Source organism: Macaca nemestrina, chromosome 18 (genome assembly GCF_043159975.1).
Source record: "Macaca nemestrina isolate mMacNem1 chromosome 18, mMacNem.hap1, whole genome shotgun sequence".
NCBI lineage: Eukaryota > Metazoa > Chordata > Mammalia > Primates > Cercopithecidae > Macaca > Macaca nemestrina.
The window spans coordinates 5,089,715-5,113,861 of NC_092142.1; the positions used below are offsets into that span (position 1 = coordinate 5,089,715).

The 24,147-nt window shown below is 57.1% G+C and overlaps 1 protein-coding gene and 1 long non-coding RNA gene across 8 annotated transcripts in view; one reads left to right on the top strand and one right to left on the bottom strand.

Annotated features, from left to right (window-relative positions):
- Positions 1–23,575, top strand: part of LOC105467925 (mahogunin ring finger 1) — a 65,128-nt gene extending 41,553 nt beyond the window's left edge. For 2 of the 7 annotated variants that reach the window (XM_071084066.1, XM_071084068.1), the window contains exons 9-18: positions 3,998–4,066; positions 6,688–6,847; positions 10,322–10,431; positions 12,737–12,802; positions 14,242–14,468; positions 15,479–15,602; positions 15,882–15,927; positions 16,501–16,590; positions 18,867–18,911; positions 21,402–23,575. In XM_071084066.1, the coding sequence (XP_070940167.1) occupies positions 3,998–4,066; positions 6,688–6,847; positions 10,322–10,431; positions 12,737–12,802; positions 14,242–14,468; positions 15,479–15,602; positions 15,882–15,927; positions 16,501–16,590; positions 18,867–18,907 (933 nt within the window). In that variant the 3' untranslated portion in view covers positions 18,908–18,911; positions 21,402–23,575. The remainder of the gene's footprint in view (positions 1–3,997; positions 4,067–6,687; positions 6,848–10,321; positions 10,432–12,736; positions 12,803–14,241; positions 14,469–15,478; positions 15,603–15,881; positions 15,928–16,500; positions 16,591–18,866; positions 18,912–21,401) is intronic. The other 5 variants (XM_071084062.1, XM_071084063.1, XM_071084064.1 and 2 more) reach the window with 3 other exon arrangements.
- LOC139359816 (uncharacterized) lies at positions 14,494–19,757 on the bottom strand. Its single transcript, XR_011616278.1, has 3 exons — positions 17,752–19,757; positions 15,807–16,144; positions 14,494–15,225 (listed from the first exon to the last, which is right to left on the bottom strand). It is a non-coding gene; the product is annotated as an uncharacterized lncRNA (long non-coding RNA).
- Positions 23,576–24,147: the final 572 nt, after the last annotated feature.

The following is a 24,147-nucleotide window of genomic DNA, read 5'->3' on the forward strand; positions in this document are numbered from 1 at the left end:
CACAATCCCATACATACTCATACATAGACACACACACACAGTCCCATACATACTCATACATAGACACACACACACAGTCCCATACATACTCATACATAGACACACACACAATCCCATACATACTCATACATAGACACACACGCACAATCCCATACATACTCATACATAGACACACACGCACAATCCCATACATGCTCATACATAGACACACACGCACAATCCCATACATGCTCATACATAGACACACACGCACAATCCCATACATGCTCATACATAGACACACACGCACAATCCCATACATGCTCATACATAGACACACACGCACAATCCCATACATGCTCATACATAGACACACACGCACAATCCCTTACATACTCATACATAGACACACATGAACACACGCACATATACTCACATACTCATACATAGATACACGGACTCACAGACACACGAACACACGCACATATACTCACATACTCATAGATACACGGACTCACACACGAACACACGCACATATACTCATACATAGACACACATACTCATAGACACACATACTCATACATAGACACACACGAACACACGCACATATACTCACATACTCATACATAGATACACGGACTGACAGACACATGAACACACGCACATATACTCATACATAGACACACACGAACACACCCACATATACTCACATACTCATACATAGATACACGGACTCACAGACACACGAACACACGCACATATACTCATACATAGACACACATACTAATACATAGACACACACGAACACACGCACATATACTCACATACTCATACATAGATACACGGACTCACAGACACATGAACACACGCACATATACTCACACATAGACACACTCATACATACACAATCACATACATACTCGTAGACACATATACCCATAGACACAGTCATACATAGACACACATACATAGACACACACGTACACACGCACATATATTCACGCACTCATAGACACACATACTCATAGACACACATGTACACATGCACATATACTCAGACACATTTGCTTGCACACATATACATAGACACATGCACATACACTCACATGTAGACACATGCACACATACATAGACACACATATACATACATTCACACTCATACTCGCACACAGATACACACACACATACATACACTCACACATATAATCACACACACATACTCATACAGTCACACACACGTACATAGACACACTCATACACTCACAATCACGCACTCATACATAGACACACATGTACATATACACAGTCACATACTCATACATAGACACATACTCATACATATTCACACACATACATAGACATATACACACAAATACATAGACACATTTACTTCGCACACATACATAGGCACACACTGATACACATACACTCACACACTCACATGCATACTCATACACATGCTCATACATAGACACACATTCCCTCGCACACATATACACATACATACACACACATACACTCACGATCATTCGCACACATGTACATAGACACACAATCACGGACGTATACAAAGACACACATACACTCACATAGACACTCATACACACATATACAGACACCTACACACATACACTCACATAGACACTCATACACACATATACAGACACCTACACACATACACTCAGACACACACACACACAGACACACATAGACACACACGTATAGACACACATACACTCACTCCTACTCACATATAGACACACACTCTTCAGTACTCTTCATGCACTGCTCTTCCTAGGCCACCCTTGCTGCCTTTGAAATAACTGTGCAGGGGCTGGGCACAGTGACTAACGTCTGTAATCCCAGCACTTAGGGAGGCCGAGGTGGGCAGATCACTTGAGCCCAGGAGTTTGATACCAGCTTGGCCAACATGGTGAGACCCTGTCTCTACTAAAAATAAAATTAACCGGGTGTAGTAACACATCTCAGTAGTAACACATCTCAGTAGTACAATCTCAGTAGAGGTTGCAGTGAGCCGAGATCATACCACTGCACTCCAGCCTGGGTGACAGAGTAAGAGTCTGTCAAAAAAGAAAAAAGATAGCTGTGCAAGAGCCTGTTGACTTCCCTGTAGAGCTCTAAGCTGTGGGACATTGGGTCCCTGTCTTGGGTGAGCGTATGTGTATTGCATGCCCACCATGTGCCGGGACTCTTGCATGCCCTGAGTTCTGTCCAGTTTGGGCCATGGTGTCTGGAATATAGTGTTGAGTAAATATTTGCCGAATGAATGGATGGATGGAAAAGGAAGGAAAGAGACCAGAAACAAAGTCTGCAGCTCCTTCTCTTCCTTACAAGGAAGTATTGGACAGAGACTTGGCTTGACTTCATCAATACTTGAAGGATAAAATAGCCTAGAATAAATGGAGCTGTAGAGCAGTCCATCTGTTCTCTGGGGTCAGTAATCCTGGGATGCTGTATTGGGAAGTGTTGTTCCTGGTGGCCTCACGTGTAGGCGCTGAGGATTTAGAGGATGGGGTTCCCTAAACAGCAGTGTTAGATCTTGCAATGAGATGGCCTAGGCTGTGCTTAGCAGTTACCCTGTGTGTACTGTTGGGGCACGTAAGACCTATTTCAAGCCACCACTTAGGCATGATTTTTGTCAGCTTTTTATTTTTTTTATATTTAATTTAATTTTAATTTTTATTTTATTTTATTGAGACAAGACAGAGTCTCGCTCTGTTGCCCAGGCTGGAATGCAGTGGTGTGATCTCAGCTCACTTCAATCTCTGCCTCCTAGGTTCAAATGATTCTCGTGCCTCAGCCTCCCAAGTAGCTGGGACTACAGGTGTGTGCCACCACACTCAGTTAATTTGTTTTGTCTTGTTCTGTATTTTTGAGATGGAGTCTCACTCTGTTGCCCAGGCTGGAGTGCAGTGGCATGATCCCAGTGTACTGCAACCTCCACCTGCTGGGTTCAAGCAATTCTTCTGCCTCAGCATCCCGAGTAGCTGGGACTATAGGCACACGCCACCATTCCAGGCTAATTTGTCTATTTTTTGTAGAGATGAGGTTTTGGTGTGTTGGCCAAGCTGGTCTCGAACTCCTGGCCTCAAGTGATCCACCAGCCTTGGCCTCCTAAAGTGCTGGGATTACAGGTGTGAGCCACCGCACCTGGCCATCTGTTGGCTTTTTGGATGATAGGTTGTCCAGGTGCGGTGGCTCATGCCTATGATCCCAGCACTATGGGAGGTGGAAGTGGGAGGATTGCTTGAGCCTGGGGATTTGAGACCAGCCTGGGCAATGTAGTGAGACCCTGTCTCTATTTAAAATGTAGATCACAAATAAACAAAAGAGAGGTGGAGCAAACTCTAGCAGGTCGAGGTCCCTGCAGGTGCCAGGGGACTAGGAGACCCTGGTGGTGGGCAGGGCCTCGTGTTGAGGGAGCTGGCCAGCAGGCCCTGGGCTCCCTGGAGTGGTGGTCCTGGCCCGTGGTTCGCGGGAAACCCATCAGCACAGACTGCTTTGCAATGTGGTCAGTATGAGGCTTTTGGGTTGCGAGTGGGCGGCAGGACAGAATCAGCTTGGAGACATTGCTTTGGTGTCTTTGAAACCAGAGAGGCTTTCGTGTCTTGTGGAAGGAGGGTCTGGAAAGCAGTGAGCACCTAGGCTGCTGTCTGGTGCCTTTAGGCGTCGGCTCCTGCTGTCCTTGTGAGGCTGGTGGCGGTGGAACTGAGTGGTGTTGGGGGTGGTGAGGCGGTGGTGGTTGGGCCTGTGGGTTGGCTCCAGGTCCCCAGTGGTGGGGAGAGCCACCAGCTCCAGCCCTGTTCCAGGTGCTGCTGGTTGGGTGGGGGCAGGCAGCAGGTTTTCCCTGCGCCTTTCCTGGCCCCCAGGGGTTGAGCTGGGCGGGCCCCTGGGACAGAGGCCTGGAACCTTGGAGGCAGGGCTAGGCCAGGTGGGTGTGGAGGAGCCCTTACATGGTGGTTGGCAAGGGCCCAGCGAGCCCCTCTCTGCTCTCCAGGTGGACCGGGTCAGCTACCTCCTGCAGGAGATCTATGGCATCGAGAACAAGAACAACCAGGAGACCAAGGTGTGTACCTGGGTGAGGTTTCCCTCGCCCACACTGGGAGCAGCCGGGGGACAGCAACGCTTGCCAGTTCCCTTCCAAGCTTTCCTCTGGAGTCCTAGACCACTAGACACCATCATTTTTCCTTACTTTTTTTTTTAAAGCTAACACTTTGTGGAACATTTTGTCCTTTCTCCAGCAAATTCACTGGCTTGTTATGTAAATTGCCATCCAGGTTCCCCAAGGCAGCCCAGGAATGGGGGCCAGTGTCTCACCCTCCAGGCTCAGCTGTGTGGCACCCTGCCGCCCGGCTCCCCGTAGACAGCGTGTCCCTGCAGCTCCTGGGATGCCCTTTCTAGATGTCCATAGAACCGGCCGTGGTGCCTGACAAATATGTCGTGGTGGACCGCAGCCAGGGAACGTAGCAGGGGATGAAATTAGTCTTTTTGTTTCTGTTTTTGTTTTTTGAGTCAGAGTCTCTATCTGCTGCCCATGCTGGAATGCAGCAGGGAGATCCCAGCTCATTATGGCCTCTGCCTCCCGGGTTCAAGCGATTCCCCTGCCTCAGCCTCCCGAGTCGAGTCGCTGGGACCACAGGTGTGGGCCACCTCACCCGGCTCATTTTTTTGTATTTTAGTAGAGACAGGGTTTCACCATGTTGGCCAGGATGGTCTCGATCTCCTGACCTTGTGATCCACCCTCCTTGGCCTCCCAAAGTGCTGGGATTACAGGTGTGAGCCACCGTGCCTGGCCTAATTTTTAATTTGTGTATTTTTAGTAGAGATGGGGTTTCACTATGTTGGCCAGGCTGGTCTTGAACTTCTGATCTCAAGTGATCTGCCTGCCTCAGCCTCCCAAAGCTCTGGGATCTCAGGCCTGAGCCACTGCACCTGGCCGATGAACTTTTTTTAAAGGCTCACTGCCATGAGTGAAACTCCTGCCTCTTAACATCTCTTGGAAAGTCTCACAGGCCCGCTTCATTGTGGCATCTGGGCCCAGCAAACTGGAGCAGCTCCACGTGGCGGGAGCAGAGCGCCTGGCCGGGCCTCGCCTCAGCCGAGGGCAGTCAGTGCATTCACGTTTCACACAAGGGGCGGCTGACTTTGCGAAAAGGGCCAGAGAGGGAATGTTTTCAGCTGCGTGGGCATATGGTCCCTGTTGCATCGACTCCACACGGCCATTACAACAGGAGCAGCGGGGACAGTATGAAAATGAGTGGGTGTGGCAATGTTCCAATAAGATTTTATTTACAGAAGCAGGCCACAGGCCTAGTTTGTGGGTAACTGGTTTAGATTTTTGGCTTTCTCTTGGTCCAGTTGCTAATGTGGTTTCTGGTAGCTGCCATTAATGAAAATATTTATTTTATTTATTTATTTTTTTTTTTTTGAGGCAGAGTCTTCACTCTGTCGCCCAGGCTGGAGTGCAGTGGCACCATCTCGGCTCACTGCAAGCTCCGCCTCCCGGGTTCGCGCCATTCTCCTGCCTCAGCCTCCAAAGTAGCTGGGACTACAGGCGCCCGCCACCGCGCCCGGCTAATTTTTTGTATTTTAGTAGAGACGGGGTTTCACCGTGTTAGCCAGGATGGTCTCGATCTCCTGACCTCGTGATCCGCCCGCCTCGGCCTCCCAAAGTGCAGGGATTACAGGCGTGAGCCACCGCGCCCGGCCTCTTTTTTTTTTTTTTTTGAGACGGAGTCTTGCTCTGTCCCCCAGGCTGGAGTGCAGTGGCCAGATCTTGGCTCACTGCAAGCTCTGCCTCCTGGGTTCACGCCATTCTCCTGCCTCAGCTTCCCGAGTAGCTGGGACTACAGGCGCCCGCCAACTCGCCCGGCTAGTTTTTTTTTGTATTTTTTAGTAGAGACGGGGTTTCACCATGTTAGCCAGGATGGTCTCGATCTCCTGACCTCGTGATCCGCCCGTCTCGGCCTCCCAAAGTGCTGGCATTACAGGCTTGAACCACCGCGCCCAGCCTAATGAAAATATTTCTAACATACTTTTTTTTTTTTTTTTTTGAGGCGGAGTCTCACTCTGTCACCCAGGCTGGAGTGCAGTGGCACGATCTCAGCTCAATGCAAGCTCTGCCTTCTGGGTTCACGCCATTCTCCTGCCTCAGTCTCCTGAGTAGCTGGGACTACAGGCGCCCGCCACCACGCCCAGCTAATTTTTTGTACTTTTAGTAGAGACGGGGTTTCACCATGGTCTCCATCTCCTGACGTTGTGATCCACCTGCCTTGGCCTCCCAAAGTACTGGGATTACAGGCCTGAGCCACTGCGCCTGGCCCTAACTTGGTTTTTTTAAACCAAATGATACGGGTACGCTGACTCTCAGGAAGATGTTTCTTAGGTGCATCTCTTCCACATTTTTTTTTTGGGTCTGAAGAGCAGAAAGAGACCATGTTCTCATGATTTGGGTGGGTGAGGGGCATAGACCCCGCCCCCGCCGCCCCCCCCCCAAGGTGCTGAGTTTACACTGGATTTGAGCCTGGTGGTTCTGCTATGGGGCAACCTCCCCCCCACTCTGGACTTCTCTTTGTCATGACTGCCCCTGGGGCAGGGTGGAGTGGGGTGGGACAGCTGGGGACAGGAAGCAGGAGCCCTACTCTGGCCCTTGGGAGGCTGCTGACCCACAAGCCCTTGTCTCCGCAGCCCTCGGACGATGAGAACAGTGACAACAGCAATGAGTGTGTGGTGTGCCTGTCCGACCTGCGGGACACGCTGATCCTGCCCTGCCGCCACCTGTGCCTCTGTACCTCCTGCGCTGACACGCTGCGCTACCAGGCCAACAACTGTCCCATCTGCCGGCTGCGTGAGTGCCCTGGCGGGCTGTTCTATGGATGGTTCTGGAAGTTAGGGACTGGCCACACCACAGTAGTTGTGGCCTAGGGGGCCACAGGTCCCTTGTTGGCTAAGAAAGAAAAGAGTCGTCATTTATCCGGTCTGTGCTGAACTCGGGCGTGTTGGCTGTCAGAGTCAGTCACCATGAAAGCTGGCAGGGATGCTAGCACGGGGCGTTCGTATCTTCACGTCTGCCTCCAGCCAGGCAAGGCTTGCAGAACAAAGGGCTACAGAGGCGCTCCAGGGCAGATGAACGAAAATTAATCAGTGAATGAAATCTTTATTCTTATTTTATTTTTATTAATTTTTGTTTGAGATAGTTTCATGCTGTCACCCAGGCTAGAGTTCAGTGGCGAGTTCTCGGCTCACTGTAACCTCTGCCTCCTGAGTTCAAGCAATTCTCCTGTCTCCACCTCCCTAGTAGGTGGGATTGCAGGCACCCGCCCGCCCCCCCCGCCCCCGCCAGCTAATATTTTACTTTTAGTAGAGATGGGATTTTGCCATGTGGGCCAGGCTGGTCTTGAACTCGTGGCCTCAAGTAATCTGCCCGCCTCAGCCTCCAAAGTGCTGGGGTTACAGGCGTGAGCCCCAATGCCTGGCTTTTTTTTTTTTTTTTTTGAGATAGAGTCTCGCTCTGTCACCCAGGCTGGAGTGCAGTGGCACAATCTCGGCTCACTATAACTGCCACCTCCCGGGTTCAAGCAATTCTCCTGCCTCAGCCTCCTGAGTAGCTGGAATTACAGCTCTGCACCACCACGCCCAGCTAATTTTTGTATTTTTAGTAGAGATGGGGTTTCACCATGTTGGTCAGGCTGGTCTTGAACTCCTGACCACGTGATCTGCCTGCCTTGGCCTCCCAAAGTGCTGGGATTATAGGCGTGAGCCACCGCGCTGGGCCCTAGTTTTTTGTTTTTAATTACTTTTATTTATTTATTTATTTAGAGACAGAGTCTTACTCTGTTGCCCAGGCTGGAGTACAGTGGCAGGATCTTGGCTTACTGTAACCTCTGCCTCCCAGGTTCAAATGATTCTTGTGACTCAGCCTCCTGAGTGGCTGGGATTACAGGCATGTGTCAGCATGCCCAGCTATTTTGTGTATTTTTAGTAGAGACGAGGTTTTACCATGTTGCCCAGGCTGATCTCAAGCTCCTGACCTCAAGTAATCTGCCTGCCTTGGCCTCCCACAGTGCTGGGATTACAGGCAGAGCCACAGGTCCCGGCCTTGTTTCTAAATTTTTTTTTTTGTAGAGACAGGGTCTTGTTATGTCGCCCAGGCTGGTCTCAAACTCTAGGGCTTAAGTGGTCCTCCTGCCTCCTAAAGTGTTGGAATTATGGGCATGAGCTACCATGCCAAGCTCAGATCTTTATTTTAAAGGTAAAATAGAAAATATTTTGATAAATTTCTAGCGTAAAGTTGGTTGCGGATCACACCTATAATCCCAGCACTTTGGGAGGCCTACGCAGGAGGATTGCTTGAGCCCAAGAGTTCGAGACCAGCCTGGGCAACATGGTGAAACCACATCTCTACAGAAAGTTTAAAATTAGCCAGATGTGTTGGCTATAGTCCCAGTGACTTGGAAGGCTGAGGCAGGAGGATCAATTGAGCCTGGGAGGTTGAGGCTGCAGTGAGCTGTGATTGTGCCACCACTGCACCCCAGCCTGAGAGAGAAGGGAAGACCCTGTTTCCAAAATATAAGTATAAATATATATATATATATATATATTATATAGTGTGAGGTGAAAACAGAAAGTATACTGGGTAGAAAATTGTCCAGTGAATTAAATTGCGTTTTCTAGAGCACTCCAGACATTTCCTCAGTGAAAAGCCGTTGCATAGGGCCCCGTTCTGAGTGTCTTCCAGTAGAGGGAACCTGAATGTTCTCAGGATGAAAAAACCACCAGGTTAAAATGCGCATCCCACTGGCAGGCCCTTGCCCTGGTTCCTGGGATCCCTGGCGTGGGTCCTGGCAGCTGGACCGGGGCGTGGGGGGGATTTGCCTACTCAGCTGCAGGACATGCGCACTTAGTAGACCAGCAGACCTCCGAGCCAGGCGTGGAGCTGTGCGAGGACGCTGTTCTGTGCAGTCAGGCCATGGGGTCACGAGAGGTGTCCAGATCCCAGGAGGAAGTGAGGAGGCTGCTGGGGCCTGGAGGGAGAGGCTGGCCGCCCAGCCTGTGGCAGATCCTGTAGCAGGGAGGGCTGGCCCAGGCCTCTGTGGTCTGTCAGCCTGTGCTGTCTGAAAGCCACAGAGTTGTGGGGGCGGGGACCAGGAAGTGGGGCCAGGGGTGGGCTGTCTGGGAAGGTTCTCTGTGCCTAGGAGGCAGGCAGTGTTGAGGACTGAGCCTCAGGGATGCTGTGTGGCTGGAGATACAGCAGGGCTGCTTTCCAGGGAGGGTGCCCTGAGCCGAGTGCAACTCTGGAATCTTCAGGTGTGTGGAGTCTGTGGGTCGGGGCCGTCAGACTCGAGTTCAGAGCCCCCGTGTGGCTTTGAGCCTCAAGGAGGTGGCAGTAGAGGTGCCCCTCACAGGCGGCCGAGGACAGGGCCTGCTGTTCTCAGTAGAAATGAACACAGAGGCGGCCTGAGGTCCTGTCCCTGGGCTGATTGCAGATGCTCTCCCGTTTTGGTTTGCTGGAAGTGGCTAGTTTGGTTTGGTGGTTTGGTGGTTCGGTTTCCTGGCCTGCATACATCACTAAAGGTGTCTCAGGAACATTCTGCAGCAGCCTGTGGGGCCCTTGTGTGAGCAGGACTGGCACTGTGGGATGACGGGGCATCCTAGGTCCTGGTTTATCTTCCCTGCTCCCAGTGGCTGCTGTGTGTGCCCCTCGGCTTCCCCAGTGTGATGTTCTTGCCTCAGTTTCCCCAGCGTGACTCCCCACCTCAGCTTCCTCAGCATGATGTCCTTGCCTTAGTTTCCCTAGCATGACATCTCCACCTTGGCTTCCCCAGTGTGATGTCCCCGCCTGCCATCCTGTCCAGCAGCCAAGAGCTCCTCTGGGCTCAGCCAGGACTGCTGATTTGCAGTCACATCCTGTCTCGGGTGCAGCCTGGAGCTTCAGGGGTGTGACGCCTTGGGGGTCTTGGCACCAGCCTCTTGGAAACACCCTCTGGAGCCCCGCCTTGGGCAGCACTGCGTGGCCTCGCCGTGTCTCCTGTCCGGGGCCATTTCATTAATACTGTGTTTGCGGAGATTCTGTCTCTCGTCTTTGGAGCCCCCCTCCCTGTACAGGCGAGCTTCTTTCTTTCTTCCCCCTTTTTTCTTGCCTATTAAACCGCCTTTTAAAACTGAAAAAAAAAAAGAAAAAACTGTGTTTGTTCTGATGTGGAAGCGGGGTTGCCCTGGGACCCCTGTGGTGTGTGGGGGGTGTTGATCCCTGGGGCTTCGAGGGTCCCCTCGGGGCTGGGTGTGTCGCCCGGGCCTGATCCGAGCCCTCCTTCTGCCGCAGCTTTCCGGGCCCTCCTGCAGATCCGGGCGGTGCGGAAGAAGCCAGGAGCCCTGTCCCCCGTGTCCTTCAGCCCTGTCCTGGCCCAGAGCCTGGAGCACGATGAGCACTCTGTAAGTGCCGCCTCCTGCCTGCGGGATGGGCGGGCGCGAGAGGGGCGTGAGTGCCTGGGCCAGGCCCGAGGCCCAGACGGTCCAGCCGGCAGCCCTGTGTTGTCATCTGTCCAGTGAGCAGGCTTGGCCCCCATGGGTGACCGTGAGGCATGAAGGGGGTGGCCAGGCTGGGCCCTGGGATGCCGCTGCTGGGAAGAGTGCTGCTGCCGTCAGTACCCAGAGCCTGCGACAGGGCTGAGCGCAGTCGAGGTCTCCAGGTGCTTTTTTTTTTTCTTTTTAAGGCAGGGTCTCGCTCTGTCACCGAGGCTGTTGTGCGCCCAAGGTGGTGCAATCTCAGCTCACTGCAGCCTCGACCTCCCAGCCTCAAGCGATTCTCCCACTTCAGCCTCCCAAGATGCTGTGGCCACAGGCGTGTACCACCATGCCCAGCTCATGTTTTGTATTTTTAGTAAGATGGGGTTTCCCCATGTTGCCCAGGCTGGTCTCAAACTCTTGGGCTCAAGTGCTGGTCCTGCTTCAGCCTCCCAAAGTGCTGGGATTATAGGCCTGAGCCACTGCCGCTAGCCCGTGGTTCTTAGTGAATGAGCCGTGCTCTTTCCCTCATGAGTTGCTGTGCAAGGGGCGCTGGTGACCCTCCTCCCACGCCAAGGAGAGACCCTCCTCCCACGCCAAGGTGACCCTCTCTCCTCTCTCCAAGGAGAGAGACAGAGACATGGAGAGAGATGCACAGAGAAACACAGGGACGGGGTGAGAGAGAGGTAGAGAGACACAGGGAGAGACAGAGACAAATATGGAGAGACACAGACAGGGCAAGAGAGATGTGGAGAGAGAAAGGGAGACAGACAGATGTGGAGAGACACAGGGAGAGACAGAGACAGGGATGGGTGGCAGGGGCTCTGGTGGGCGGGGAGCAGAATGGGGGAGTTGGACAGTGACTGGCTGGGCCTGGGTCTCAGGCCCACTGCTCCCCACTGGCCACGTGCATTGTCAGATTGAGTCCCTTTCTTGGCTCTTAGCTGCAGCTGTTTGGAGCCGTTGGTTCTTCCAGGCCTGCTGCCTCTCTAAACAGAAAAGAGGAGCAGAGCCCCGAGGACTGGCGTTCACAGACACCGCCTTTGCTCTTGAAGGCTCCTCGCAAGCTCCCTTGATCAGGGGCTTGACCTGGGCCCCGTGGGCCTCCCTGGCAGTAGGTGCAATGTTTCTGAAATGGGACCAATTTCAAAAGTCTGGAATTTCCCTTAAAACCCAGAGTTTGGGATTGTCTTTTAAAATCTGACATGGTCTTGAAGCTAGAGGAGAAACATGGCTTGGGGGTCCCTGTCAACCCGGGTGCGCTAGGTCCCTGCCATTGTGGGGCTCCTGGGACTATGCCCTCTGCACTTGTGATGTTGACTTTGATTTGGAAACGCTGTGTGCGCTCAGGTTTTTGGTGGCGAGAGAAGCAGCCCCTGAGGGATTTGCCTCTGAGAGAGTTTCCTCTCTCAGGCAGGGAGAGATGTATGCTCAGGCATGGCTAGCTTTATTGTCACTTGTTTTTGCCCCTCCCCGTTTGTGTCCTGGTGGCTGAGGGCCCAGTAGGCCCCTCTATGTTTGTCCCTCTTAGGCTGAGCTGAGATTACCCTACAGTGCAGGGCGGCCGGGGTCCGAGGTGTGACCAGGCAGCTCTGACCTCCAGCCACCCAGGGAGCCGTCCTCCCCTCTGCACGGAGTGAAAGCAAATGCTCCTCGTCACCTGCCAGGTTCCTGTCGGAGCCGCTTCCACATAGTGCCAGAAACAGCCACCACGGGCGTTCTGTCCAGCGAGTCCCTAAAGATGATGGTGGGTGGGTGGGTCTGGGGCTGACTCTTCTCCCCAGTCCTCTTGAGGGGTTTGTCATTGTGATGAGTTAGCACCAGTGCCTGGGCACTGGCTGGGGGACTTTGACCGCAGTGGCTTCAGGATCCCTGCCCTGCACCCACCCCACATTAGGGAGCGTCCAGCTGCCCTCACGTCCACCTTGGCCCAATCTGCTGCCCAGGTGACCCAGACTGTGAGGGGCCAGGCACTGGGGGTGAGATTGGGCTCCACAGCCTCCCCCCTCCAGCAGCACAGCTCCTGGGAGCTCCCTAGATGCACACGTGGCCCGCCCAACGCCCGAGTCAGAACCCGCACTTAGGACGTTCCCAAGATTCACGTCCACTGGAAGCTTTTGAAGTTCTGGGCCGCGGTGTGGCGAGAGGACAGCCAGCCAGAGAGACCTGTCCAGCCCACTCCAGGGCCGCGTGGGGGTGGTGGTTGTAAAACATTTGATTTTTATCTTGACAGTGTCCCTTTAAAAAATCAAAGCCGCACCCCGCCTCCCTGACCAGCAAGAAACCTAAAAGGGAAACAGTAAGTGTCTGGTCCTCCGGCTGCGTTTTTTTGCCCCGCCCTCATTTTTAAGTCCATGACAAGTAGGGGAGATGGTTTCCGCCCCAGGCTAGTGTCTGATTCGTGTAACCCATCCGCTCCGCTCTCCCGGTCACGGCCTCCCTGCTCAGGGAGTTTGTGGAACCAGAAAAGCTCTCGGTCTGTGGGCGAAATGCCAGGCTCGCTGGCCCCGCCGCCCTCCCCTCAGCTTTGCCTCCGCCCCGCGTGGCCCCCGTGCCGTTTCCCTTTTTTTTCTTGCTGGCAGTGGAATGGACATTGCAGGCGGAACTAACGTCGCTGCTGCGTGTTGCAATCGCGCCCCACGCATGCTTCTCGGCCCCGCGTCCCACTCCTTCACCCTGCGGGTTCGAGCTCTTTGGGCTGAGGACTTTGGTTTTCTTGGGCTGTCCCTGTGCCCCAGGGAGCAGGCAGGGGGACCAGCACATGACTACCTGGAGCCTCCGTGGCCCAGGCAGACCCAGCCGAAACCTTGCGGGCCTTGGTGTAGAGAGGTGGAGGCCTCTCCGGAACCACCCAGAGCGCATTTTCCTTTCTAGAGGGTGAGGGGCTTCTGTGTAGTTATTTATCTTTAACTTGGAGGCAGGTACGGGAGCAAATGTGGGGGACATAGAGGTCCAGAAAAGCATCCCAGGCTCAGGGCCTGGGCCATGCCCACTCCCCGATTTCTCCCCCAACTCCCCGTGGTCCCCAGGCACCCCCCCCATTTCACCTTCCCTTCCAGGAGCTCGGTCAGGCAGGCCCGGCTGTCCTGAAGGGAGCAGTGACTAGCGGTTTGCCCCTCAACCTGGTTTTGTGGGGACAGAGCAGGGGCCCCTGCAGTCTGACTTCCGTTCCCCGGAACCTGAGCATTTTCCTTCTTCCTTAGCCTTGTCGATTCTGCTCCCAATGAGGGGAGAACAGTGGCTCTTAGCCACGGCACCCATTAGAATTGCCTGGAGGAGGCCAGCCCCCAGAGGCCCGGGCGGGGCACAGCTCCCGACAGCTCAGCTTTCCCCGGTCCAGGACACCCCGACCGTGTCTCTCGCCTCTGGCATGGCTTTGCTCTGCCCCTGCTCCCAGCTCCTGTCTGTCACTAACCCTTCACTCTCCACCTGTGGCCAGGCGGGACTGAAAGCCAAGGAGGGGCTGGTTGAGGCCAGGGCTGGGGCGGCTCTTGGCAGATGCCCTCGTGCCCATCATCCCGGGCACCAGCATGGGCGTTTGGGCATCCGGCCCCGTGCTGGAGCTGATGGCTGAGGCAGGGAGTGCGTCAGTGCTGCCAGGGAGCTCTTGGCCACCCTCTGAGGATGGGGGAGTCTCAATCCCCCAAAGGACAGAGTGGACAGGAGGTCATCAGGAGGAGGGTCTGGGGAGCAGGTGGTCCCTGGGCATGAGCCCCCTCACGCACCCTGTCCCTACAGAGCTCTGACAGCGTCCCACCTGGCTACGAGCCCATCTCGCTGCTTGAGGCGCTCAACGGCCTCCGGGCTGTCTCCCCGGCCATCCCCTCGGCCCCTCTTTATGAAGAAATCACCTATTCAGGCATCTCGGACGGCCTGTCCCAAGCCAGCTGTCCGCTCGCCGCTATTGACCACATCCTGGACAGCAGCCGGCAGAAGGGCAGGCCGCAGAGCAAGGCCCCTGACAGGTGAGCGGCAGCCGGGCTGGGTGCATGGCGGGGGGTGGTGCCACGTGTGTGGAGCAGGCGTATTTGTGGTTTCAAATCACTTTATGATGTGTTCCTTGTGGTGATCCCCCAGAAGGACTCAGAGACCCCACATCAGGTTAGACTCGTGGATAAAGTTTCTTACAGCAAAGAACGCAACAGATGAGGCAGGAAGGGCGTCCGGGCAGCCGGAGGCTTTGACCCTCCACCGGGGCTACACCGGCGTGCAGGCAGGGGAAACTGCAGGGGTCAGTGCTGTGTCTCTACTGAGGGGAGCCCCTTTGAGCCTCTGGGTTCCCGGACTTCACTGGGGGACTGGCCACATAGGCCCACTCTGCGGGTGACCAGCCAGGGCATCTGAAACTCGGGATCTGACAGTGACCCAGGCACACTCACTGCTCTTGCCGTTCACCCGTGACAAGCCACGGGGCGTGGCTCTCCAGGTGATGATTGCATCATCCATCACTCATACGACAGACTTCCGAGGGCCCGGCTCCTGGGGTTGGCCACGGCTCATTTGTGGTTCCCCTGGAGCCTCGAGGTGTCTAGAGCGGCGGCTGCCAGGGGAACTCCGTGCCTCAGGCCTGTCGGTTCTCGTAGAAGAGTTTCAGGAAGGCGGGGTTCTGCAGGGCCGTCCTGGGCACCCTCCATGCCCACGAGGAGGCAGTGCCAAAGCTCAGAGGAAAGGGGGCCTCTGTCCCTGCTGCTTCTACCCGGGAACCACCAGCGGTTTCTCCTCCTTCAGAAAGAAAAGGAAACCCAGACCTGTGCCAGTGTGTGGGAGCCCTCTGTCAGGCGGGTCTGTGGGGGCCGCTGCTGCCTGTTGGCCGTTGGGGTTGGCCCCCGTGGCTGGTGATGCCCTTCTCCAGGCAGTGCCCTTGTGTGGGTTCTGGCAGGTGTGTGCAGGCCCCCAGGTGCCCTGCGTGGCTTTGGTAGGGTTAGCCTTCCTTGTTGCTGTCCTCTCACCCCTGCCCACCCTCCTCTGTCCCCAGCACCTTGCGGTCCCCGTCTTCCCCCATCCATGAAGAAGATGAGGAGAAGCTCTCCGAGGACGTGGACGCCCCTCCCCCACTGGGTGGTGCAGAGCTGGCCCTGCGGGAAAGCAGCTCCCCTGAGGTGAGGCCCCCCCAGGGAAGCTTTCTGTGCCCGCCCTGGCCAGCCCTCCTCCAGCTTCTGTCGCCAGAATCAGACCCCATCCCACTGCCCGCCTGGGCACTCCCGCACTTCTAGGCCCTTGCTGAGCTGCGTGGCTCCTTAGCCTCGGTCTGTGGATGCAGCAGCCCCGGTGGAGCGGCTCTGTGGGTCCCGGGAGGGCCATACCTGATGGCGGCTTGTCCTGGAGGGGTGGCCGAGGCTCTCTCCGAGCTCCAGGCCACTTTACGCTTTGTTTTCTAGAGTTTCATAACAGAAGAGGTTGATGAGTCGTCGTCACCAAAGCAAGGTGAGCCCCTCCTTCCGTGGGTACAAACCGCATGCAGAGACCAGGCAGCCCTGGCTCACTGGGGTCTTAGGGCTCCAGGTGGCGCTGGGCCAGCACCTCTTCTGCCCCAGGAACCCTTGGCCAAGAGGCCTCTCTCGGCGGCACTGGGATCCCGGCTGGGAGGGACTGAACGGGTGACAGGGTCAGGCCGCGCTGTTCGCCCTGCAGGGCCGTCTGCCTGGGATGGGGAGCACCTGCCAGCGTTCAGTCCTTGTTTCGAAACATGAATGTGTGATGTTTCTATGATCAAAACAAAAAAGCCTCATGCTCTGAACATCTGGGACACAGTGTGAAAAAGGGGAAAAAAAGCCCCATGCGGGGGATGGGAAGGAGGGAAATAGACGAGAAACACCTGGCTTTGGGGTCCCTGGAGAGCAGGTGGGGTCACGGTGGAGTCCTGCTGGAGCCCAAGCCTGGGGCCCCCACAGTGGCTACAAAGCTCTTGGGTAAGACGGCCCTGAGCCTCCTGCCCGGAGGGACCTGCCGGGACCTGGCCCCTGCCTGCAGATCCCTGACCTCGCCCTCCACCTTCAGGGACCCGAGCGCCTTCCATTGAGAACGTCCTGCAGGACGGCAGCCCCGAGCACTGTGGCCGCGGCCCACCTGCTGACATCTACCTGCCAGGTAAAGGGACTGGGGTCTGGGGGTGAGGGGCTGGGTTCCTGTCTCAGTGTCCAGGGAGGGGGCCCTGCTCTGATGGTCGGTGCATAGCAGCAAGGGCTGGTCCTTGGGAGCCCGGTTCTCTCCCTGGCTCTAAGCCATGCCCCTGCTATTGACCCTGAAGCAGGATGCGGGCCAGGGCCACGGCCGCAAGGCAGCCTCGTGCAGGGCCTGGCTCTTCCCTCCCCGGGGCCACCTTGGCCACAGGAGGCGAGAGAGGCTGCCTGTGAGAGGCTGGGGTCCTTTTCCCTCTGCCTCCTGCTCCCTGCCAGGAGGGCAGATCCAGCCCCTCTGGGATCACCACATCTTCCCCCACCCCTGGTCGTATCAGGCGTCCACAGGCCCCATGCTGGGTGCCAGGTGAGCTCCTGGCAGTGCCTGAGAGCTGCAGACAGAGCAGGAGCAGGTGCCACATGCTGTGCTGGGTAGCGGGGGCCCTGGGCCACAGAGAGCAGGGGCAGTGTCTTCTGGGTCACCCTGCCCCAGGCCTGACATAGGCCACCTGATGCAGCAGCACATCCCAGGCCAGGGCACAGAGGACAGGCGGGGGCACCAGGCGCCAGCGGGGGGCAGCAAGACCGGGAGAAAGGGTTCCTCTTTTCACCTTGTCCAGAGGCTTGGGCCCAGGCCCGGTCAGCTAAGCACCTTCGTGCTCTGCTCTGCTAGGATAAGATCCTCAGTTTCGCATCCTAAGCTCCAAAGACCGGGAGGGAAGGGGGGGCTCTCAGACTTGTGTCTCAGCGCCTGCCGCGAAGCTGTCTGTGGCTCTGAAACTGGGATGAACAGCTACAGCGGTGCGTTCAGACATGACCCCAGAGCCACTGCGTAGGGGCAGGGCTCCTCCCTTGCGGCTGCCAGGCCTCCTCACCCCCTTCCTGGCCCCAGGGCCCACCATTGCTCAGTCCTCCTGAGTCACCCGGTGACCTGGGCCTGGCTTTGGGTGGCTGTGACGTGCTTTAGTTGGAAAGGGGCTCTTGTGTCTCTGGACTCTGGCTGAGCAGTGGCCTGTGCTCACGGGCTGGGAATGACAGGCTACAGGAGCAGGCACTGCCTCTGGTGCCCTGACGGCCACAGCAGCCTGCCCCCAACAACTCACAGCACAAGGCGTGTTTAGGACCAGCTTACCTTAAAGTGACACAGAATTCAAGTAAGGTCTTTCAAAGGACCTCAGATATTTCATTCTGATGAAAAACTTGCGGGGTGATCGGGGAGGGGCCAGGAGGACCTCAGCTTCTGGGAGCCACGAGCGTGACATCTGATCCTGCAGGGTGGCCCCGTGGGGCAGCATCTCGGAGGCTGCGCCTCCCCTATGTGGCCAGGCCTGGGAAGGATCAGGACAGCCACTGCCGGCCCACACAGATGAGGCCAGGACTCCGAGTCTCATGCCCCACTCCCAGGGGAGGGTCTCCGGCCTTCTTCAGGTCCACAGACGGGGGCAGGCAGCAGTCATCTGTGGACGTGGCAGAGGAGAGGCCGAGTCTACATCGGGGCAGCCTGAGGTGAACTCCTGGGCCCCGGGCCCCCTCTTGGAGTCGGCTGCTGCTGAATGCCAGCAGGTCAGCCTGACGGCCTCAGTTCTGAGCCACGGAGAGCGCATCTGCCTTTGGGGGCCATGTGGCGCCATCTCCATGGCTGTCAGCCTTGTCAGCACAGGTTTCTGTGTGTTTTTAAATCCATGTGGTGGCCCCTCTGTTCCAATGGCTTTTTCACTTGTCGGAGCCCTGGACTGTCTCCGTGTCTGTGTGTAAGGCATGATCACACACAGGAGCCTGTGGTTTCTCATAGGGGTGCAGCCGCTGCCTGGCGGGGTGGGCAGCATCAGTGAACCCTGGTGTCCCTGTAGATGGGAGGGCCCCTGAGATGGTGAACCCCCGGGCCCTGGCGTCTTGGAGTTTCCCTGGGCTCAGTCCTGTCCGGCCCCAGCCCCCCACCCAGGGCCTTCACTCCTGAAACCAGAGGTGGACTTCGCCCGCCAGGTCCTTCACGCGCCCTTCCCTAGGCTGCGGCGGTGGGAGCTGCAGGAGGGAGGGGCAGGGCCAGTGCGCTCCTCTGCATTGAATTCTGGCCGCGCTCTGCCTCCCAGCTGTGGTTCTCCTTCTGGGTTCTCTGTGGTTGCAGCAGAGCATTTGTTTCTACATGGTCTTGACCCCGTCCCCAAGCTGGTGCCCTTGCTGTGGCTGTGCCGGCTGCTGCGCGCTTGCTAACCGAGCTTCCGTCTGTCTCTCCTCCTCTCCGCGCAGCCCTGGGGCCCGACTCCTGCTCTGTTGGTATAGACGAGTAAGCCGGTACGTGACCTTCCAGACGCGCTTCGGGGGCTCTGACGCGCGTCCTTGGAGAGAGGAGCCTCTCCTGCTCTCTGGCGGGGTTCCTTCTGGTTTTCGGGTCTTCGTCCGCATCCGTCTTCCCAGGGGCCCTGGATTCCGAATCCAGAGCTCTCCAGTGGCTGCTGCACCTTTGCCCAAGAAAGTGGCCTCCTGGGGGGTCCCGACTTTTGGGGCCAGAGGGCTCTCCATCTGGACTAGGCGGCCAGTCAGGCTCTTCTTCCAGCCTTGAGGGGCTCTGGAACAGTCCCAGCCCAGGCAGGGAGACAGACCCAGCCCAGGCGCGCCAAAGCCACTGTCCCCTGCAGGAGGCAGCAGCTTGAAGGATCAGGGCAGCACCGTGGAGGGAACCCCAGGGAGATTTGGGATGACGTGTCCCGAGGGGAGAGCCCCAGGCCTGGGTCTGGCCTTGTTCCCGGTGGTTCCACCATGAGTTCCCATCGGTCCTGCAGCAGATGCGTTAGGGCGCTCGGCAGGTCCTCTCCCGTGTTGTGGTCATGGCTTTAAGTAACAACTCATGGGGAAAAGAATGCGCCCCAGATTGGGAGAGCCCCTGTATCACCTGTTTCCAAGCTCAGTCCCCGTCTCTTGGAGGGAGTCTGTCCTTGAGGGGCCCTCTGGTGCCCAGGGCATAGTATCTTGTATCCTGTCCTGAGGGCGTCCGCTCACACAGCCACCTGCTCCCTCCTTCCCTTGTCAGCATGGCCTCCGTGGGCCTGGCGTCACCGTGGGCCTGGCAGAGAGTCCCTTGTGAGCTGCCTTTGTGCCATGAGCTGCCGACTCACTTGTCCCTCCCAGTACTGGAACCTTCTGGAACACCAGCACTTAGTGATAGAAGGCCCTGTGAGGCTGGCACTCCCCTTTCCCCCCCCAAGAGGCCCTCCCCATCCCGCACAAGAGGTGCCCTCTACCAGGGTGGCCAGGTGAATGTTTTACAGAAGGCCGCTCTGGCCAGGCAGTGGTTCACACCTGGAATTCCAGTGCTTTGGGAGACCAAGGGGATAGATCACTTGAGCCCAGGAATTCAAGATCAGTATGGGAAACAGACCCCCTCTCTATAAAAAATAAAAAATTGGCTTGGGCGTGGTAGCTTGTGCCTGTGGTCCCAGCTACTCTGGGGGCTGAGGTGGGAGGATCGCCTGAGCTGGGGAGGTCAAGGCCCACTCCAGCCTGAGACCTGTCTCAAGAAAAAAAACACACACACACCCATTCCAGCTTGAGACTATGTCTCAAAAAAAATACACACACACACACGCGCGCGCACACGGGGGAGAGAGAGAAGGCAGCTCCAAGAGTGCTAGCAAAATGTAGGCAGATGGATTGGTGACCCTCTGCCTTCCCAAAGGGTCTTGGCACACATGCTGCGTGCAGCTCTGGTCTGCCGAGGCCCGTGCAGCCTGCTAGGAAGTGCCTGGCGGGGGGGGTCCAGGCTCTAAGAGGCCCTTTCCCCTTGGTGGACTTGAGCCAGGCCAGGGAGAACTTTGCTTCTTTTGACTGCGCTCTGCATTCCCACGAACCTCTGTCTTCTTGAGCCCAGCGAGTCCCTCTGTTGACCCCTCTCCTGAGCCATCATACCCCTAGATTGAAACGACACTCAGCACCTTTCAGAGGGGCCCGGCCAGCGCGTCGGTGGAAGGTGCTATGCGAATGTTACGATTCAGGTCAAGCTTCCAGAGGCGGGAGTGCCGGTGTGTTCTAGAACAGGGCTCACAGCCTCGGAACCCTGGTCTCGTCGCAGTCCCCGAAAAAAATAGCCGCCCTTCACCTGAGAGTGGGGCCTGGGCCATGTCTACTGGGAGCCATGCGTCAGGGCTGGTGGCTGGGTATCGGGCAGCCCTGAGGCCATGCTGGCCCCGTCCCAGACTCCGCACCAGCACTGTTGCCCAAGCCCCAGGGACGCCAGACCTATTCGGGGACAGCGCCTGGCGGCATCGTGCAGGCCAGTCTGGGTATTGGGGCTCTGTGGGAGGCTCCTCTCTCTGCCTTGCAGTAGCCACCTGGGGCCCACTATGAGCACAGGCTGTTCTCATCCAGGGCTGCTCCCCACCCCTGCACCCTAGGCTGACTGAGTTCCACTAACCCAGCCAAAGGACCTTGGCAGGACAGCGGCTGTTACATCCCAGGAAACTAACCAGGGCAAGGGCAGGAGACCCAGAGGGCAGCAGCCACGGTGCTGTCGCATTCTGACACGGGGCTGCAGCTCTGCTGCTGGTGTCGGGGGAGGTGGGGTCGTCTGTCCTGAGAGGGACACAGCGTATTTGGCACAGCCGGGGAGTCCTCCGGCCCTCGGTGTGCTCTCATCTGAGTGAATCTGCTGTTCTGGCCACGGGCGGCGGGAGTGGGGGTGCCGGATGGCCCAGCCCCTTGGGGGGGCTCCAGATGGGTAGGAGCGGGTGGCGCGGGACCAAGCATCCGAGTGTGACCCTCCTCCCCTCCCTCTGCTCCCACCTGCAGGATGGCCCACCTCCATGGAGATGGCCCACGGCCTCGGCACCACCAGCCCCACCTGGCCTCCACTTGGTGGCCCCAGCCCCGATCCCAGCACCGCCGAGCTGACCCCACTCTGAGAGCCTGGCCGAGCTGGCAGCATGGAGCCCTCAGCTCCCCAGACTTTGCCGAGGGGCTGCCCCGGACCCCGGTGTTAGCCGGCCTCTCCTGTCTGCATGCCCCCTGTGGCCACCAGGCTCCATGGGGCCATGGTGACCCTTGATCAAAGAGCACAGTGGACTGTTCCCTCCAAGTCTCCCTTTTCTACAGTTGATATATTTGTAACTGGTACAAGATGAAGGACAGCAGCTTTCCATCCCTCGTTCAGAGCCCTGGTTCCCCAGGGTCCCGCGGGCTGAGCGGCTGGGGCTGGGGCTGCCCACGTGCGGCCTGTGCTGGCTCTGCCTGCCCCCGCAACACTGCGGTCACTGCCCCAAGAACTCAGCAGACCTGCAGAAGAGATTTACCAGTGGTTGAAGCACTGTCTTCACAGATGTTCAGGGGCAGTGGGGGGCTCCAGGCACAGTCAATGAAGGAAACAGTGCCTGTCCGCCCACCCTGCGTCTCATTGTGGCGACCTGGCTGTCTCTGCTTTTTGTCCTCTGCCGTGTTTGCGTGGCCTCAGTGCCCTCTCTGGTGCGTCTCCGCTGGGGCCCTCAGTGCTCGGGGCCTGGGGTGCACGGGTGCCGCCCTGGGCAGTTAGTATCTCAGCCCGGTGCTGGGCCTGATCGAGGGGCGGAGACATAGCGGCTGCCAGTATCCAGTGACCTTGTCACCCAGCTCCATACCTTCTCATGGTGCTGGCTTTGGTGACATCACCAGGTCTCTCCAGGTGCGGGGGCTTCTGTTCGACAGGCTACTGCCAGGGAGGACCTGGCGGCCTCCTTGTTCCCCTTTGCCATTGGAATGTCCCCTTGCAGGTTTTTTTTTTTTTTTTTGGGAGAGTTTCACTCTTGCTGTCCAGGCTGGAGTGCAGTGGCGCTATCTTAGGTCACCGCAACCTCTGCCTCCCGGGTTCTAGTTATTGTCCTGCCTCAGGCTCCTGAGTAGCTGGGATTACAGGTATGTACCACCATGCCCGGCTACTTTTTTTGTATTTTTAGTAGAGAAGGGATTTCTCCATGTTGGTCAGGCTGGTCTCAAACTCCTGACCTCAGGTCATCCACCCGCCTTGGCCTCCCAAATGCTGGGATTACAGGCATGAGCCACTGTGCCCGGCGCCCTTGCAGATCTCTTTGATTTGGTTCTATAGCAGGCTTCTGTGGCAGGACTGGCTTGGGGAGGAGGGAGCCAGCAGCACACTGGGGAGTGGGGTCCCAGCTGGGCGGCTTGGCCTCTGGGCGACTTCATCCTGTTTGTTTTTTTTTTTTTTTTTGTAAGGTAAAACTCCTGGGCAGCAGATGTGCAAAGGGAGAGCACCTGGGCCTGGTGACCCAGGGCTGGAGCTGTCCCAGTAGAGCCCTGGGCCGGGAAGGTGTGTGCTGCTCCCTGGCCCCAGAGGGCTGCCCTGCAGCCGGGCCTGCGGAGAGGACAACCGTGGGGCAGCTCAGTGCCCTCCCCTGAGGCTCACGGTGGCTCTGAGCACAAGCTCTGCCTAGTGGGCACTTGGGGGAGACCCAGCAGTGAATAGCACAGTCCCCACACCCAGGCCAGCCACCCCTCCTGCTCGTGCACACGCACGCACATGCTCTCACCTGTACACGCTCACACATGCACGCCCACTCGCACATGCTCACATGCACATGTTCACACATGCACACACGCTCACACATGCTCTCACCATACACGCACATACTCAATGCACATGTTCCCATGCATGTGTGTGTACTGGGACCGAACATCTCCCACACACCTCTCCCGCCCCACGCACCTCTCCCCGCCCCACGCACCTCTCCCCGCCCCACGCACCTCTCCCCGCCCCACGCACCTCTCCCGCCCCACGCACACACACACCCTGCACCACCCCCCCGACCAAAGCCCCAGCCTCTGGCCATCGGTCCTGGTGCCAGAGCTCTGCGTGAAGTTTGGGCCGCAGAGTGGCCTGCTGGGACTTCCATGTGCTGCCGTCTGATGTGTTCAGATGGGCTCACCGTTGGTTCGTTTTTACTGTATATTTATAGTAATAAAATCATGCAGCAATATCCTGTCTGCTCCTTCCTCTGGGTGCAGCCCTCGGGATTGTGGCTATTTCCTGACCCGGAGTTTTGCCGCTGGGTGGTTGGTGGTGGCTCCCACACCCTGGCAGCTCCATGGCCTCTGCCCGGCTTCCCTCCGGGGCAGTGAGCAAGGTGAGGGCTAATGAGAACGGGCAGCTCCCAGCCATCCCTGTCAGGGCTGGTTGTCTGGTTGGAGGGAAGCCACAGCCTTGAGGTTGGGCTGTCTCCTGAACAGGTGGTGCGGGAGCCCAGGGCCTCCAGCTGTGAGTTGTCGTTCTGTCCCCATCTCTAGCCCCAGCTATTTCAAGGCGTTTGCTAAGTACCTGCTGTGTGTCAGTGGAGGCGGAACAGTCGAACAGCCGAGGGCGAGGGCCTGGCCGTAGGCCCCTGCCTTGCAGGCAGTGAGGTGCCCAGCAGCTCATCAGAATCCTGCCAGGTGTGGTTACTATTAGGAAGAAAGCGAGTGTGGTGGTGAGACGAAACCGTACAAGGACTCACTTAACCGGGCGGCAGGGAGGGCCTCTCCGAGGAGACTTAAACAGCCCTGAGGGCTGAGG